The 17,243-nt window shown below is 33.3% G+C and overlaps 2 protein-coding genes across 2 annotated transcripts; both read right to left on the reverse strand.

The window, feature by feature from the left end:
* Positions 1–567: 567 nt before the first annotated feature.
* Positions 568–2,363, reverse strand: LOC149375336 (UDP-glycosyltransferase UGT5-like). The gene is made up of 5 exons (XM_089588854.1): positions 2,235–2,363; positions 1,537–1,722; positions 1,242–1,473; positions 934–1,159; positions 568–853 (listed from the first exon to the last, which is right to left on the reverse strand). Exons 1-5 carry the CDS (start codon positions 2,361–2,363, stop codon positions 568–570), a joined length of 1,059 nt encoding a protein of 352 aa, XP_089444980.1.
* A 2,015-nt stretch (positions 2,364–4,378) lies between these two features.
* LOC106636537 (UDP-glucosyltransferase 2) lies at positions 4,379–6,159 on the reverse strand. The gene is made up of 5 exons (XM_089588855.1): positions 5,857–6,159; positions 5,339–5,761; positions 5,046–5,277; positions 4,745–4,970; positions 4,379–4,664 (listed from the first exon to the last, which is right to left on the reverse strand). The coding sequence occupies exons 1-5, from the start codon at positions 6,157–6,159 to the stop codon at positions 4,379–4,381; spliced, it is 1,470 nt and encodes a 489-aa protein (XP_089444981.1).
* Positions 6,160–17,243: the final 11,084 nt, after the last annotated feature.

Consider the following 17,243-nt stretch of genomic DNA (forward strand, 5'->3'; position numbering starts at 1 on the left):
TGGACTAAGTTTCACAGTTAAAGTAACGTTCATTGTAAAGTTATTCTTATTTTCAGACGTTCATCAAAAGTAATAAATATCTCATCAAATAGTGTACATCATAAAGTATTTTATTACTCGGATTGTAAGTGTCCCTTTTAAAACACAACAACAAAAAATGTTTATGTTTAACTAGGAATGATTTTATGCATGAAACAAAATTGCCCAGAACGTCAGCTCAGCAACGCTGATTAAACTCGATTGATTGAATTCGTTTAGAAAACTGCAGGACTTGTAAATATTAACTCTCTTGTTTAACTCAAATAAATAGAAAACTGCAGGAGACGAAAAAGTTGTTTTTTCCTTACATACCATTATACTAATCATACCATTATACTAAACATCTCCCAAAAAAACCCTCAAACATTAAAAAAATGTTTAGAACGGACAAATTCTCTTGTGGAAAAGCATCCAACTATTATTATCGTTATTTGATCTCTTAACAAAGTTCTTTTATTATATTCCCATTACAGTTTATTTTACACCAAAATTCACGAAAAATTTTAGCGTATCGTAATTTACGTATTTTTACTCCTTTTTTACTTGTTTTAAATTCATCTGGCGGCACAAGTTCCGCCAAATGACTCTTAAAAGTAACCACAACTTGATTAGTAAATATATTAAAACAGCGATCGCAGCAATGATGACTCCATAAACGTCTAACAAATGAATTTGCCACCAAGGCATATCGACCAGTGGAGACCGCAGTGCATCTTTTCCATGTCTGTGTATGTACTCCACCCAGTAGACAGCAGTATCGATTGGATTTACTAAATTATCCCGAAATTTTCGACTGACATTCTTCATGGATTCCCTACGAATAATCAATAATTTAATCACCAAAGTATGTTTCCACTAAATAAATTGAGAAAAATTTATTTCAACTGTCATTACTTGTACAGTGGGTTGCCCAAAATCTCCTTGAAAGCTTCCGTCAGTGATTGCTCACTTATTTCATGTTTATTTATTTTCATGGCGATATTTAGCTTAACGTACGCATCAATATTCATATTTTGATCGACAAACAGGGGAATGCCAATCATTGGTACTTCATAATAGATTGCTTCTTGTGTACTCATTAAACCACCGTGAGTCACGAAAAATTTTATGTTGTTGTGTTCTAAAATTTTGTTATTTTATAAATCATTATTTTTAAAAACCTTGTATTTTATACTAAGTAATAGATAAGCTAATTTCAGTACTTAAAACTTGTATTTGTTGCAGCCATGGCTTGATCATAACGTTCGAAGGAATTCCATTGGGTAATAACCGTTGATCTACGACCTTCAAAAGTATGCGAATTGGAGAAATATTTTCAAAAGCTTTGTAAAGTTCTTGAATTATCGGTTCAGGGAAAGTTTCTAGTCTAATCATGGATCCAAAAGAGAAATAAACACATCCGTACTGACTTTCGTCTAACCACTTTTCTACGTCCTATGTAAGAAGTATTAAATTAAAGTATTTTCGTCTCTACAATACAATTTTTTCATAACAAACCTGTGACAGAGTTTCGTTGGAATCCACAATATGCAAGCCCCCAACTGGTACAATGGCAGGAGTCAATGGCCTTATTCCGTTTATTGCTTTGTTTTGGTTCACAAAAACCAAGGAAAAATCCTTCAGTATCTCAGGGCTACCAGGGTAGTCTGCTCCAAAAACTTTTCTTATACATTCACTGTGTAGCTTGTCACCCGAGAATTTATGTACTATTTTAACTACATAGTATGTGATGAAGTTATGAAGCCGTTCCGTGAAAATCATAGGACTACTATACTGTGAGAAAAGGCTTGGATCTGTTGCCAAATTTAGCGGATTTGCCAGTGGATCATGAACAAAGTCATAAGTTGGTAAAGTGATTATACCTATTATTGGAACATTTAAATAACGGCCAAAGGGAACAAAGCATATTGGTACGGAAAACTGTAACACAAATTTGCACTTTGCAGCATGAACTTGGACCTCCCTACTATAAATGAAGGGTAGAAAATCCCTGCATTTACTTTCTAATTTTTGATACTTACGTCTAAAATTACGAGATCGTATGGTGGGTTTTGCGGTGGGTTTTTAATTAGATTTTGAAAGTATGGATGATCCAAAAGTTGGCACATTGACGTTATATGATTCATCAATCTATTCATGAGGAACCCGATTGAGGCTTTGTTGCTAACTACGTTATCATGTGTGAAATTGTTTACCAGATCTTGGACAGTTCCTTTCAGACTATAATCCGTGTAATTGGATACAGGTTTTGATAATGGAAAATGACTGTACACATCGACTTGGTGACCTTTTGCTGCAAGGCCTTTCATCACTTCTTCACACATGATAAAGTGACTTTTAGAATGAAATGGAAATAAGCCAAGAATGCGTAGACCGTGTGCTGGATTAGGTGTAGTACTTAGATATATCAATATAGCAAACGTAGCATACACATAAAAGTACATCGAAGATGCCATTTTTTATCTGAAATAAATAACGCAAAGTAATTATATATTTGAAGTACATCGCTTATAATACATGTATTTTACAGTAGTTCTAAAATGTTCAAGTATCTTTCTAACCTTATAAAATTTGCTGGTTTTTAAATAAAGTTTTCTAAAAAAAAGATTGATTCCAAGTTCACCAACTTTTTTTACTGTAACGCTCTTGTTTGATAACTGTTTGAGTCTTGGTAAATAACTTGGACAAACTGAATTTTGGTTAGAATTAAAAGTTTTAAGTTTCACACACAACGAACATTAAATAAAGATACTCGACGTTTTGAGGAGTAGTACGCATATTATCAATAAATGATAGTATACTCGTTATCTTACATACATGTTTTATGTATTACTATTAAATACTCATTGGAATATGAAAAAAATTGATTTTAGAGGTAAAGTTAATAAAGACTTTAACTGTACTATTTTCGATAAGAACAGTCGTTAGTAGTCCTTGCTGGTAAAAGCAGAAAGATTTTCTAAAACCAATCAAAATAAAAACAGACTACTTTAAATAATCCAAAAGTAATTTTTTTTTTAATTTCCTCATCTAAAACCTATAGTGATTTCACTTCTAGTATCAAAAAATGACAAATTCTATCACTTTCGAATTTGGAAATTGAAATGATAATAGTTTATACTGATGTACTATACTTAATTATCCTAATTTCCCAACATTTTTTTTTCGTATATTCTGAATGAAGATTGCCATGATAACTACATTATTTTCAAAATGAGAAAACTTTCAACAGGCTTATTTTATAAATCTGATTAAAAGCTGGTGTATACGGTAAAGTGGATTATAAAGATTTTGTGCCACCTATACACTTTAAACATCAAAAGTAGAAAAATACTGCTTTTTCAATGGCCATTTAAGTTATCATGTACTAATTCAATTATCAATAATATTGTTACTGTATATAATCAAGTTAGCCGATCTTTTATTGGATTAGAATCTTTTTGCAATTAACTTGGGTATAAAAATTGAACTTTACCTAATTTCAAAGTTTTAAAGCATCTTGTAATTCGATTAAGTTGACTTATACATCTCGTGCAGTGCATGGAAATGCCTTATTTCGTGGCTACATTTATTGTTATAGTTGTTAAAGAAACGAAATATAGAGATTTTGTCGGTGTGTATAACATCACTAATATTTTTAAATTAGCTATTCAACTGATGGAACAGTACTATGTAAATGACTAATTGTCCTGATTTTATGCACCAAAGAACTTGTGGATATTAACTTTCTTGTAAACTCCTGGTCTTCTTATTACTGGTTTAGTTATTTCATATAATAATTTTTTCATGAAGTAATAAAATTTTATCTCCAAGAAATATTATTATGTGGGTGTACTATGGAATCAGTTCCACAGTTACTCAAAGTAATTTTCATTTTAAAGTTATTCTTATTTTCAGAATTTTATCAAAAGTAATAAATATCTCATCAAACAGTACATATCACAAAGTATTTTACTCAGATTGCAAGTGTCCCTTTCAACATAACAAAAAAAATTGCTAATATTTAACCAGCAATGATTTTACGCATGAAAGGAAATCACCCAGTCAGTCAGTTCAGCAAAGTTGATTAACTATTCTTTTGTGAAAAATAATTGTAACTCATTCTAAAAACTGCAGAAGACAAAAAGTAGTTTTTTCCTTGTATACCTTTATTTTAATGCACCTCCTAAAACACCCTCAAACTTTTAAAATGGAAAAATTCTCTTTTTGAAAAGGATGCATTCAATTATTATTATTGTTATATGATCACTTAACAAAGATATTTTATCATATTCCCATTACAGTTTATTTTACATTTTAATTTCTAAAAAACTAATAGTGTACCGTAATTTACGTACGCTTAATCCTTTTTTATTAGTTTTAAACTCATTTGGCAGTACACTTTCCGCCAAATGACTCTTAAAAGTAACCACAACTTGATTAGTAAATATATTAAAACAGCGATCGCAGCAATGATGACTCCATAAACGTCTAACAAATGAATTTGCCACCAAGGCATATCGACCAGTGGAGACCGCAGTGCATCTTTGCCATGTCTGTGTATGTACTCCACCCAGTAGACAGCAGTATCGATTGGATTTACTAAATTATCCCGAAATTTTCGACTGACATTCTTCATGGATTCCCTACGAATAATCAATAATTTAATCACCAAAGTATGTTTCCACTAAATAAATTGAGAAAAATTTATTTCAACTGTCATTACTTGTACAGTGGGTTGCCCAAAATCTCCTTGAAAGCTTCCGTCAGTGATTGCTCACTTATTCCCTGTTTGTTTATTCTTATGACGATATTCAGCTTAACGTATGCGTCGATATTCATATTTTGATCGACAAACAAGGGAATGCCAATCATTGGTACTTCATAATAGATTGCTTCTTGAGTACTCATTAGTCCACCGTGAGTAACAAAAACTTTTACGTTTTTGTGTTCTGAAATTTTTATAAACTGTTTTTTTAAATCCTTATTAATATTATATAAAGTAATAAACAAGTAAATTTCAGTACTTAAAACTGGTATTTGCTGCAGCCATGGCTTGATCATAACGTTCGAAGGAATTCCATTGGGTAATAATCCTCGATCCACGACCCTCAGAAGTATGCGAATCGGTGCAATATTTTCAAATGCTTTGTAAAATTCTTGAATTATAGATTCAGGGAAAGTTTCTAGTCTAAATGCTGATCCAAAGGAAAAATATACACATCCATGCTTACTTTCGTCCAACCACTTCTGTACGTCCTGTAAAAAAAATATGAAGTAAAAGTTTTTTGTCTTTACAATACAATTTTTCATAACGAACCTGTGACAGAGTTTCGTTGGAATCCACAATATGCAAGCCCCCAACTGGTACAATGGCAGGAGTTAATGGCCTTATTCCGTTTATTGCTTTGTTTTGGTTCATTAGAATCAACGAAAAATCTTTCAGTATCTCAGGGCTGCCGGGGCAGTCTGGTCCAAAAACTTTTCTTATACATTGGTTATTTATGATCTCTCCCGAAAATCGGTATATCAGTGTACCTACGTGGTGTGCCATAAAGTTTTGGAGCCGTTCTTTGAAACTAGAGGGAGTACTGAACGATGAGAAGAGACTGAAATCTATTGCTAAATTAAATGGATTTCCTTGTGGATGATAAATAAGATCAAATGTTGATGTAGTGACGATGCCTATTATTGGCACATTTAAGTGACGACCAAAAGGAATAAAACAAACAGGTATGACAAACTGCAACAAATATATTCTAGGATGAGCTTTGACTTTTCTATAACGAGTAAAGGAAAGAAAATTATATTTTTTACTTTCTGACTAGTAAAACTTACCTCTAAAATAATGAGATCGTAAGGTGGATTTCTGGGTGGGTTTTTAATCAGTTTTTGAAAGTATGGATGATCCAGGAGTTGGCACATCAATTTTATGTCATTCATCAATTTATTCACGAGGTACCTCAAGGGAGTTTCGTTGCTAACAACGTTATTATAGTTGACATTGTTTACTCCAGTTTGTAATGTTCCTTTAAGACTAAAATCCGTGTAATTAGATACAGGTTTTGTTAATGGAAAATGACTGTATACATCGACTTGGTGACCTTTTGCTGCCAAGCCTTTCATCACTTGTTCGCACATGATAAAGTGACTTCTAGAATGATATGGAAATAAGCCAAGAATGCGTAGACCGTGTGCTAGATTAGGTGTAGTGCTTGGAAATAAAAACGTAGCAAACGCAGCGTACACATAAAAGTTAGTTGTAAATGCCATTTTTTATCTGAAATAAATAACACAGAGTAATTATATATATGAAGTACATTGCTTAAGTGTACTTCACAGTGTAGTTCTAAAATGTACAAATATTTTTTAACCTTACGAAATCTGCTGTTTTTTAAATACGGTTTTCCAAAAAAAATTTGTTCCAGATTCGCAAACTTTTTTTTTACCATAACACTCTTGTATAGTGATTATTGGAGTCTTGGTAAATAACTTTGACAGACTGAATTCTGGCTAGAATTAAAAGTTTTAGGTTTCACACATGACGAACATTAAATATTGAAGTTCAACGTTTTAAGGAACACTACACGTATTGACAATAAGTCATTATACACTCATCATCTTACCGATACGGTGTATGTATAACTATTAAATACTCATTGAAATATGAAAAGAAATGATTTTGAAAGATAAGTTAATATAGGCTTTAGCTGTGCTGTTTTCGATAAGAACAGTTGTAACTCGTCATTGCTATCAAAAGCGGAAAGATTTTTTAAAACCAATTAGAACAAAATTGAACTACTACTGAAGGCAAAAGTTATCTTTTTATAATTTTCATTTTCTAAAACCTATAGCAATGTCACCACAAATATCGGAAAATGACGAAATCTATTATTTTTTAATGTGGAAATTGAAATTGAAATTGATATCTTCCAATGCAGATTTTTCCGGTAACTACTTTTTTTTCAAATGTCAGAACCTTCTACAGGGTAATATTATGAATCTGATTAAAAAGTAGTGTAGATGGTACACTGTATTCGTCAAGAGTAGCGAAATACTACTTTTTTAAAGGCCGTTACAGTAGTTATATACTCATTCAATTTTCAATAATATTGTAACTGCATGATCAAGTTAATTGACTTTTTATTAGAATAGAACCTTTTTGCAACTAGTTGGGGTATAAAAAATGAAATTACTTCATTTTGAAGTGTTGAAGCATCTTATGATTCGATTGAGTTGACTTGTACATCACGTGCATTGTATAAGTGCATGTAAATGCTTTATCTTATGGCTTCATTTACTGTTATAACTGACGAAGAAAAGAAACATGGAGATTTTGGCGGTGTATAGAACATCACTAATTTTTTTAAATTCGCTATTCGATGGAATAGGACTAAGTAAATGGCTAATTGCGCTGATCTTATGAATCAAAGAACTTGTGGATGTTAGCTCTCTTGTTAGCTCAAGTAACTGGTATTTTTATTACTATTTTTGTTCTTTTGTAAAATATTGTTTTCATGAAATAATTAAATCGTACCTTCAAGAAATATTCTTACGAAGGTGTACTATGGACTGAATTTCACATTTCACAGTTACTCCAATAAATACTTATTTTAAAGTTGTTCATATTTTCAGAAACTCATCAAAAGTAATAAATATCTCATCAAATAGTATATATTAGAAAGTATTTTACTCAAATTGCAAGTGTTCCTTTCAAAACACAACAAAATAATAACTTATGTTAAACTAGGAAAGATTTTGCGTATAAAAGAAAATCACCCAGCTAATGAAACTTAACTGGTTTAAAAACTACAGGAGACAAAAAAGTGGTCTTCTTACATACCTTCGTATGATTTTATTTTTATTATTATTTACTTAATGTTTGTTATGTTTTTACATTATTTATACTTGAACTTATTTATTTTTTTTTTTATTTATGTATTTATTATATTAATTTGTTACACCGTAATATTCTCATTGTATTTCTTCTGTTATTGTAACTACTTCGTATTGATTTTTTGCGGTTATACGTGGTGATACCACCTGACCTAATAAAGTCTTATTATTATTATTATTATTATTATTGTTATTATTATTATTATTATTATTATTATTATTATTATTATTATTATTATTATTATTATTATTATTATTATTATTATTATTCATGCACCTCCTAAAACATCCTTGAACGCTAAAAAAAATTTTAGCATGGAAAAATTCTCTTTTTAGAAAAGCATACAACCAATTATTACTATCGTTATTTTATTGAAAGCTTTTCTCATACATTCGTTGTTTACCTTCTCTCCCGAGAATCTGTATAGTTGGTTAACTGCATGATGGATAAAAAAGTTTTGAAGCCGTTCCGTGAAACTCATAGGATTACCGTATAGTGACAAAACACTGGGGTCTCTTGCCAAATTTACTGGATTTGCCAGTGGGTCATTAATGTAGTCATAAGTTTTCACAGTAAGGATACCTATTATTGGTATATTTAAGTGACAGCCAAATGGAATGAAGCAGACTTACTGCTACTGATAAACAGAAAATAATTACATTATTTGATTTCAAATTTCGAAAGCTTACCTCTAAGATAACGAGATCGTATGGTGAATTTCATGGTGGATTATTAATTAGTTTTTGAAAGTATGGATGATCCAAAAGTCTACACATCGAATTTGTCCAATCCATAACGACGTTCACGAGTAAATTCGTAGGGGCCTTAGAACTCACAACATCATCATAAGTTAAGTTGTTAACTAGATCATGTAATGTTCCTTTAAGCCTAAAATCCGTGTAATTGGATACAGGTTTTGATAATGGAAAATGACTGTATACATCGACTTGGTGACCTTTTGCTGCTAAGTACTAAGCCTTTCATCACTTCTTCGCACATGATAAAGTGACTTTTAGAATGATATGGAAATAAGCCAAGGATTCGTAAACCATGGGCTAAATTAGATTTAGTGCTTATATACATTGATGTAACAAATATTGTGTACATAAAAAATTTTGTCAAAGGTACCATTTTCGATATGAAATAAATATTATATGGTTACAATTTAAATGGCATATAACTTTTTTGTTTTTGTAACTTTTTAAAACTTAAAATAAAAAAATGTTAATATATGGGTGAGTTTTAATTTGAGTAACAATGGGCTCAAAGGTTTTGATTTAACAAGCTGAATGTACCTTAAGGTATTTTTCTTACTTTATGAAAGCTGCCTTTAATTTATTTACATTAATTTTTTATCAAGGGTTCGTTGATAATGAGAGTAAATATTTAGTTTTTTATGGTTTTACACGTGAGTAGTGAAAAAAAATTTGATGAACCAGTTGAACAAACTGAAGTTAAACTGAAGTCATAACTTATTTTATATGTTAAAAGTAAAAGAGTTGAGAAGCTATTGACAATATGTCATTAGATAGTCATTACCCAGTGGTTTCTTTTTTATATACTGCTAGATAATTTAAAAAATTTTTAATTTCCAAAAGAAAATGAAAAAAAAAAAATTAACAACCTCAAGTTTAAGTGCAGATAAGCTTTTTTGTAATGTTAATATTTTATGTTGATAATATTTTTCTGCCAAAACTCAGCAGCTATTAACCATACAGTTTGTTTAATATTGATACATATACTGTAATCCAAATGGCAGCCATGAAATACATTGGATCATTACTAAAAATTCAATAGCACATCACTCTGAGTATCTATCTTAAAGAAATCTTGTGTACCACTTTTTTGATTAGATGATATGCTTTTGTCACTGACGAAAAGTAGTTAGTTGTTTTAAAGACTTGAAACGAAACATTACAAAAATTATTAAAATAATACATTGTAAAATACTTCCAATCAAACAAAAAACTGTTTCAAAATTTACCCTCGATAATTTCTAGAGATAACTTTATTCTTCAATTAAAAAAAATTTTTTCTCATTGATAACACATCCCATTAAAAATACTAATTGTAATAGTGCACCTTGTTACAAAATTTTTTTGCTAAATTCAGTCCGCAGTATTATATTATAAAATTTCATAGACTGTATTATTATTACTATATCTTAACTGTAGTTGTCGATGAGGGTTTAAAGCTAACAAATTTTAATTTTGTTACATCTCATGGCAAGTAAAGTCTTTATACCCTCAGATGCAACATGGATTTTTTTGAAATTCTGATTAGTATGAAGATGAATTGAAATCGCTTATTTTATATCTAATTACACTTGTCATGCTGTTTAACAGCCAACTAATACACCACCTTTTTAATTCTATATATTTGGTCATCAATTTTCCACGAGATTTATTGTAATGCTGCACTGACAAAAAATACTAAATCAAAGAAAATTTTCACTATTTGAAACAAGGCAATACACTAACAGTAAGAGTATTTATACTGTTTTCAAGAGAAGATTTTTTGGAATTAATTAAGTGAGTATTGTTTTAGATAGATTTTTTTTAAAGGTGATTAAGAGCAATTCTCTCTTCAAACTTTCTGTTGGTATTGTACTAATGAATGAGGAATTTATTACAAACTATGACGCTCTTGAGCATCGATGGAAAAGTGAAAAATGGTTTTTTATTAACACAAATTAAAAGCAAGCATATTCCTGTTTTACTCATTAATTTTTTTGCAGGACCATTTTGTGAAGTAGGTATACTACCAAATGATACGCTGATACTTGATATGATTTATGTGATAAAGATTCAAACTCAGAGCAAATCCTGTAATATAATACAAAGAATATAAATAATCTAAAAATTAATAACATACACAATAACCTTTTTTTTCTACAAATTTATCTCGTATTCTGTAGTGTTCTTAAGCAAAAATGTCCCCGCACATGCAGTACGCAAAGATACAGAAGGAAGAAAGGAGCGCACACGTTTCGCAAGCCGATTTGAATATTGTCGTCTTTGAGGTGAGGTGACACTATTGTATACGATGTCAGGGCTTTTTTGTTTTACTTGCGCAAGTGAGAGAGAAGGAGACTCGCATGCTTTTTCGCGCGTACGCAAATCATACGGGTTTGAAAAGAAGGAGAGATTTTTTTTTCCTTTGCTTGTACATCACATTCGCAGTCGCGAATCGTGACAGCTCACGAGTCTTGATTTACGTCTGGCATGGCGAGGAAAGGCGATGCGTCTTCTCAGCCACGCTGCGACGGGTAATGATTTTTTACCGCAGCTTTGTAGAAGGCACCAATTAGATCAACGTGGCTGCACTCTCTCGGCTGCCATTGTAGGAAGAAAAAGTAAACAGTGGACATTTTGGAAGGTATCTTTGTATTTCTAACATTCTCGTGTGTACATTCCACTGATTCATAAATAAGCATAAAAATTTGGATTATGCAGATTACGGTGTACTATCCTCGCGCGTGACATGACATTAATCTGGCCTTGGAATTCGAAAACCTGATTATTTATTTGCTCATTTACGTTTTGGCTCACTGCTCATTTTATTTCAGGTAATAATACCATCCGTTGTGAGGATATATAATAATAGAATGGCACAGATGTACAACAATTTCGATATTATCTGCACATATGTTTAAGATGTTATCACACGGCTGTAAGCAATATGTCTAAACACGTAAAATTGACGAGTCAAAGTCGTATCGAAAAAAAATCTATGCACATCGTTTTTACACCACGTTCACTTGTTCTTTCGTAGCAGCAGATAAATTAGCTTGACAACCGCGAATACAAGTAGCAGTGGCCCGTAATCGTTTACGAAACAATTTTAGTTGTAAATCAATCGCATCGCAGGTATTAACGTTTACCACCAATAAGAAGATATGTATCTACTCTAGTGGCTCGCCACAGATTGCGGTGTCTAATAAGTGGACACTTCCTCTTCCTTATAAAATAGATTAATTTTCAGATTGTCTTTTCATTTTACCATAACGTTAATTATGTTCAAGGTCTGGCACTGAATGCCTATAAAACTGCGCATCTCTATTGAAAATTCGGAATCTTTCTTTTCACACAGTAAATGGAAAATTTGTTTATGGCCGCTTCGATTATTAAAAAGGAAAAGAAAAACCTCATCTATTTCACTTTCAGCGAGATGCAAAGAAGAAAGTAAAACCCTTTTTTTTAGCAACTTATATCAGCGAGGGAAAGTTAGCTGCTCTTATCCGTATGGGCCTTTTTTTATTGGCGACATCGCGTGTACTTATTAAAAGCTAGCGAATGTCGACATCGATAAACTTGAAAGCAAATCAAAGGCCAGGCCTTGCACGAGCCGCGGAATATAATTATTCCACGATAAAATTTAACCGCGCCAAATCATGAGAAGTAACTGGAAATCAACACGGTATAGTGAGCTCTACTCTCACTGCTTCGGAATAGTAAAAAAATGATTATGGATTACCTAAGTTTAAGTTCAATACCACCTTGCCATCGGAGTAAAAAACAAGAAAATAATTAATAAAAGAGTCCCTGTCCTCGTAAGAATTTTCCAAAGTTTCTCTTCAAGCCACGATAACGACGATCTATCATACAATTTGTCGAAGAGCTATGACCTATTATATGTGCATGGCTTATGGTATCCACATACTTGCACACATGCTCAAACAAACTCGTGCAGGTATATATCACCACTCGAGATTCGCCCGCTTGGTGAGTTAAAACCCGACGAGAACCACTTTCTCGTTTTTATCTGGTGTCTCTCTGTGCCCCGACTACATAACTCGCCGTCACCATCGTCGTCCTTTGTCGTCGTCGGTGCAAATGAGCACACGCATGTATGCGGTAAATACACAAGTAGGCGAGGTCGTTTGCTTGTTTTCCAATGAGCCGAGGAAGATTGGACATTTCAGGCGGAATAATGAATATTTTAATTAATTTTGGATGTTAATTTAGCAGCGTATAAGCCATGTTTATCTTTTTTTTTACAGTATATTTCAATTAAAAAAAAAAAAAAAAAATCGGCAATTAAACGGTTTCTAACGCTAAAAATACTTGGCTCTCCGAATGCATAACACGATGAGTTTCACTTGCAGTATTGAGGCTGATAGTGTCGGTGACTCTCTACGCAGCAGCATTGCATAGTTTTGATGTCATTCCTCACATTAGCGTACGAAGCACGAGTCACTTGCCGTTAGCTAATACCAAAGGCGAAAGGATGTAACTATGTCGAGCGCTTAAGTAGGAATTCTCTCTGGATTTAACCTCGGCCCTCGTCAATTGTATCTCAGTACTACAAAGAATTCGTTGTTTTATTTTGAAATTAAGTGGTAATTGGATGTAACATCTTAGTTTTATCCTAAAATGAATTTACGTTACATCTTGTATTTTGTTACTTTGGACTTCGAATAAACTTTTTAACGTAACATGTTTGATATATATAAAGTATGTGAGTAATAGATACTCCTCTGTGCATTTTTAATGTGAAACCAGCAGATATCACGCAATAGAAATATTATACGTCGGTAATTATCCTCTTAAATTTCGTTTTGTAATCCGTGGTAATACAAAACTTTTACTTGATCCATGTATGTACAAATTTATATTTTTAGCCTACCGGTGTTTGACAATTTATTTAACCTTGAGACCTTTTGCAGCCGATTTCTTTATGACTTATTTATTCAATATTTTATTCATTACGTAAACTGTACTTCGAAAATCTAATTGTAAGCTTTAATTGGAAAATAAAGGTAGATAAGTATAACTTACACAAAACTAATACGGTAATGAAAAATTTTATTTAAAAAAAAATTGATTGTTTAGAAAAAGCTTAAAAAACAGTCTGTAATATTGTTACTGGTATGGTAGTTAAGTAAACCTTATCAATGAAATATTTTGCAAAGAAAATTCTATGGCTTGATAATAGTGCAAAAGATGGAAGTTCCATAGTTTTACATTTATTTATACAATTATAATAGAACCGTGGTTGTACAGAGTAATTTTTAGACATGTATAATAATATTCCACATTTGTTTATGTAATCTTCCAAATACGATCTTGGGCTATGTAATTTTATATATACTTTTCCAACTCAACTTGTTATTGCGTAACAGCAACTAATATTGTACTTGTACCTAATCAATAATATTAAGCTCAAACCTAACGCTGTGTGAAGTGATAGTTTGGAATTTTTTTCAGTGTAAGATCGAGATGAGTAAATAAAATCGTGTGTACCGATTTCTAATTTTAGTCATTGTAATATAGAAATCGGTATCAGATACCCCTTTGCACTTGCGCAATCTGATTATCGTAGTTTTTACAACAGTTTATAATACACACATACGATTTTAATCACCGATACGTTCGATGATATAGCTGGACGTACATCTTGGTAGGATTTAAGTAGAAAATTCACGAGAAATAATTTGTTAGAAAATTTTAATAAATATGAAGTTGGAAAGTTTATCGTTTTTTTTTATTCAGAGACAATAACATTACGAAACTTTCAAAACATAGAAAAGCTTATTTTAGTTATATAACAGATTCAAAAAAAAAATAATGTTGACAAAATGAAAGTTGTGAATATTCATACCCGCGATTTCCCAACGTTTCATAAAAAAAAAATAAAAAATAAAATAAACGTTACAACCGTTACCAAAATCACTTTTTTGTCAATAAGTTAACACAACCACGCATTAAAAATCCAAATTTTACATAGATGTCCAGTCCAAAAAAAATATGATCCTTTCACCCCAAGCTAAATGTCTGTATGAATACAAATGTGCTGTGATAGACAAATAATGCAATTAAAGTCAAACTTTGTTTTTCAAAAATCTCATATTTCAATGTAGATACATGATATATCTTGTTTTTCTCTTTTTTACGACTTCTTTATTCTGCCTCTGGTCTTTCAATCCCGTTTCAAAAAGCTACTGACTGGTTTTATTTTATTTTATTTTTTTTTAAACTCGTATCGTTCAATGTCACGCGCTAACGAATGATTCCACTCGTTTTAACGTGCTGTGGCCAAACACAATTTGCTCACCCACTGACACTAACAAATATATTTGCTCTGCGGACATAACTTTTGCAAAATGAGTCACCACCAAAGTGAAAGTACATTGATAAAAGCACCCGCACGCATAAGCGCAACGGGAAGGCTTTCATCAGAAATAGTTTCAGCGATTAAAATTCACAATGAGAACAACCACAACAACGCCGATCCGTTGCCGTGTGTGCAATGGCCGTCAAAATCTGTCACTCTCGAATACAACCTTTCAGTACACCTATAATAACACTCAAGAACGTCATATATAAGCGTAAAATTACCCTACGTGACTTACGGTAAAAATCAATGCAACAGCAACAATAAATGTAAGTGCTGATTACAAAATTATAATTACCCGCTGTTGGGAGAGGAACACCATCAGGAACTCGGCAATTATTCGTATGAAATGGACGCTAAAGTAGGTAGCAATTGTCAATTAAAAAATCACAACCACACGTCAATAAACCATCAACGAGCACGGCCTGTACTTTGGACGCTCCACCATGTATTATATTATACGTACCCACGAGCCGTGCAGTACGGGGGCTAATAACCGTAGTCCGCAACTTTTTTTCACAACGGCCCCTCGTAATTACAAAAGAGCAAAATTTACGGCGAAATTTCATCGAACGAAATGAAGCGGCGATGACGACGCACAATCGAAAAACCCAACGTTACTGTGCGCACATATAACCCTTGCGAACGCGTTGCGCAAAAATACCAGAGTTATTAGCTTTTATCGCTTCTTATCACTCGTGCGCGGGTATAGGTTTGCCCAATCACCGATCAATCACCGGCATGTGCGGGGTTTCGCAAATTTCTCACGTGAAATTACGCTCCAAGTGAATCGCGCGCACATGGGCCCACCACCATCGTCCCCCCCGAGAAAGCAGCTTTAAAGAGCCCGAAAATTAAATCTTTTAAATTCTTAACTTGCGCGAAATAACATACAATTACGCGTCGCAAAAGTGCTCCCTGCTATATACCCCGCTGATGTCTGCGATCGATGAGAAGGAGGGAAAAAAAAGGACACGGAGGGAAAACGTATATACACGCGAGCGCCCTTACGATAATTAAAGCGCCGGGCTAATAATAATAATAATAATCACGGTCGTCATCATCATTACCCGAGCATCGCCCGCGAGTTGCGTGTGGATATTTGGCTTGGACGCGCGTGTGTGTGCGTATATACAACTTCTTTTGGGCCGAGCCGGGAATCTTTATAAAACACGGCCAAGTTACGCGTACAAGTTAAGGGGGCGATTTCTCCAGGATAGAGTATATGTGGGCCCGTTACGAGGAGAGAAGGCCGCATAATGCGAGGAAATTGAGGGAAGGGCGGAGTGAGTGACGAAAATCGAGATGATGCTGCGATTCGCGGGAGCGCGCGCTCGTGTGTGTGTGTACGTGTCTCGTTATAAAGTGCCGATCGCGAAGAGCAGAGGGAGGGAGAAAAAAAAAAGAGAGCGCGTGCAGTCTTCGAGGACGTTAATTTCCCGAGTGAGAGGAGCGCGCAATGCTCGTTTTATTCGAGAGCTTTCGGATGTGTGTGTGTTTTTTGTCCGACGCTACCGTTTGGACGCAATTAGCGACCGTTTCGCTCGTGTATATGATGAAGAATCGGTTCGAGAGATCGAGGAGGTGTGCAATTGGATGTGTGACAATCGAATGAGGGAGACAAAGTTCTTTCAAAGATAAAAATTGAAAAATATCACTTTCAGGACGATACGTTTGTGCGAACCGTGTAAACATGGATACGAAAATCCGCAACGATAAATAATGATCCGTACGATCTCGAGTCATATTTTAATGATAAACGCGTGTTTGTGCAATAAAAACGTTGACAGGTATATGTGTACCTATACTTTTGCGGGCGATAATAAAAACGAATTGCTCGTCCTTCGGGCACGTGTGAGCGAGGGCCTTGTGAAATTGATACGCGTTTGTTCCTCGTCGTAAATACATTTCTCATGTGTAATAATTTTTACTCGTAAAACGAAAGCGCAGCTCCAAATTGCGTATTATGGTATAGTCCTTGTTTGGGCCCGATGTAACCCGAGCTTATAATTTCGTTCGCGGTGCAAACCGCATCGATACGCTGTAACGGAGATACGTGCTTGTACGGACTCTCATGAGGGAAAAGGGAACAAAAGATCACGATCTGAACGCAACAGAAAGTTAATGACACCCACGACAATCGCAACGCACATGTATGAACCGAAAACATAGTGCAAATTAAATTTTATGAATTAAATTACCCGTTGCACTA

Source organism: Copidosoma floridanum, unplaced genomic scaffold (genome assembly GCF_036245765.1).
Source record: "Copidosoma floridanum isolate Cflo_tuat_1 unplaced genomic scaffold, Cflo_Japanese_pri ptg000007l, whole genome shotgun sequence".
Lineage (NCBI taxonomy): Eukaryota > Metazoa > Arthropoda > Insecta > Hymenoptera > Encyrtidae > Copidosoma > Copidosoma floridanum.

Coding starts and splice junctions, on each gene's coding strand:
- LOC149375336 (XM_089588854.1), bottom strand. CDS start 2,363: ATGTGTGAAGAAGTGATGAAAGGCCTTGCAGCAAAAGGTCACCAAGTC. Junction 1,723..2,234: donor AAGGAACTGTCCAAGATCTG/GTAAACAATTTC, acceptor TCGGGTGACAAG/CTACACAGTGAATGTATAAG. Junction 854..933: donor TTGGGCAACCCACTGTACAA/GTAATGACAGTT, acceptor GATTATTCGTAG/GGAATCCATGAAGAATGTCA.
- LOC106636537 (XM_089588855.1), bottom strand. CDS start 6,159: ATGTGCGAACAAGTGATGAAAGGCTTGGCAGCAAAAGGTCACCAAGTC. Junction 5,762..5,856: donor ACGATCTCATTATTTTAGAG/GTAAGTTTTACT, acceptor TATTTGTTGCAG/TTTGTCATACCTGTTTGTTT. Junction 5,278..5,338: donor CCAACGAAACTCTGTCACAG/GTTCGTTATGAA, acceptor TTTTTTTTACAG/GACGTACAGAAGTGGTTGGA.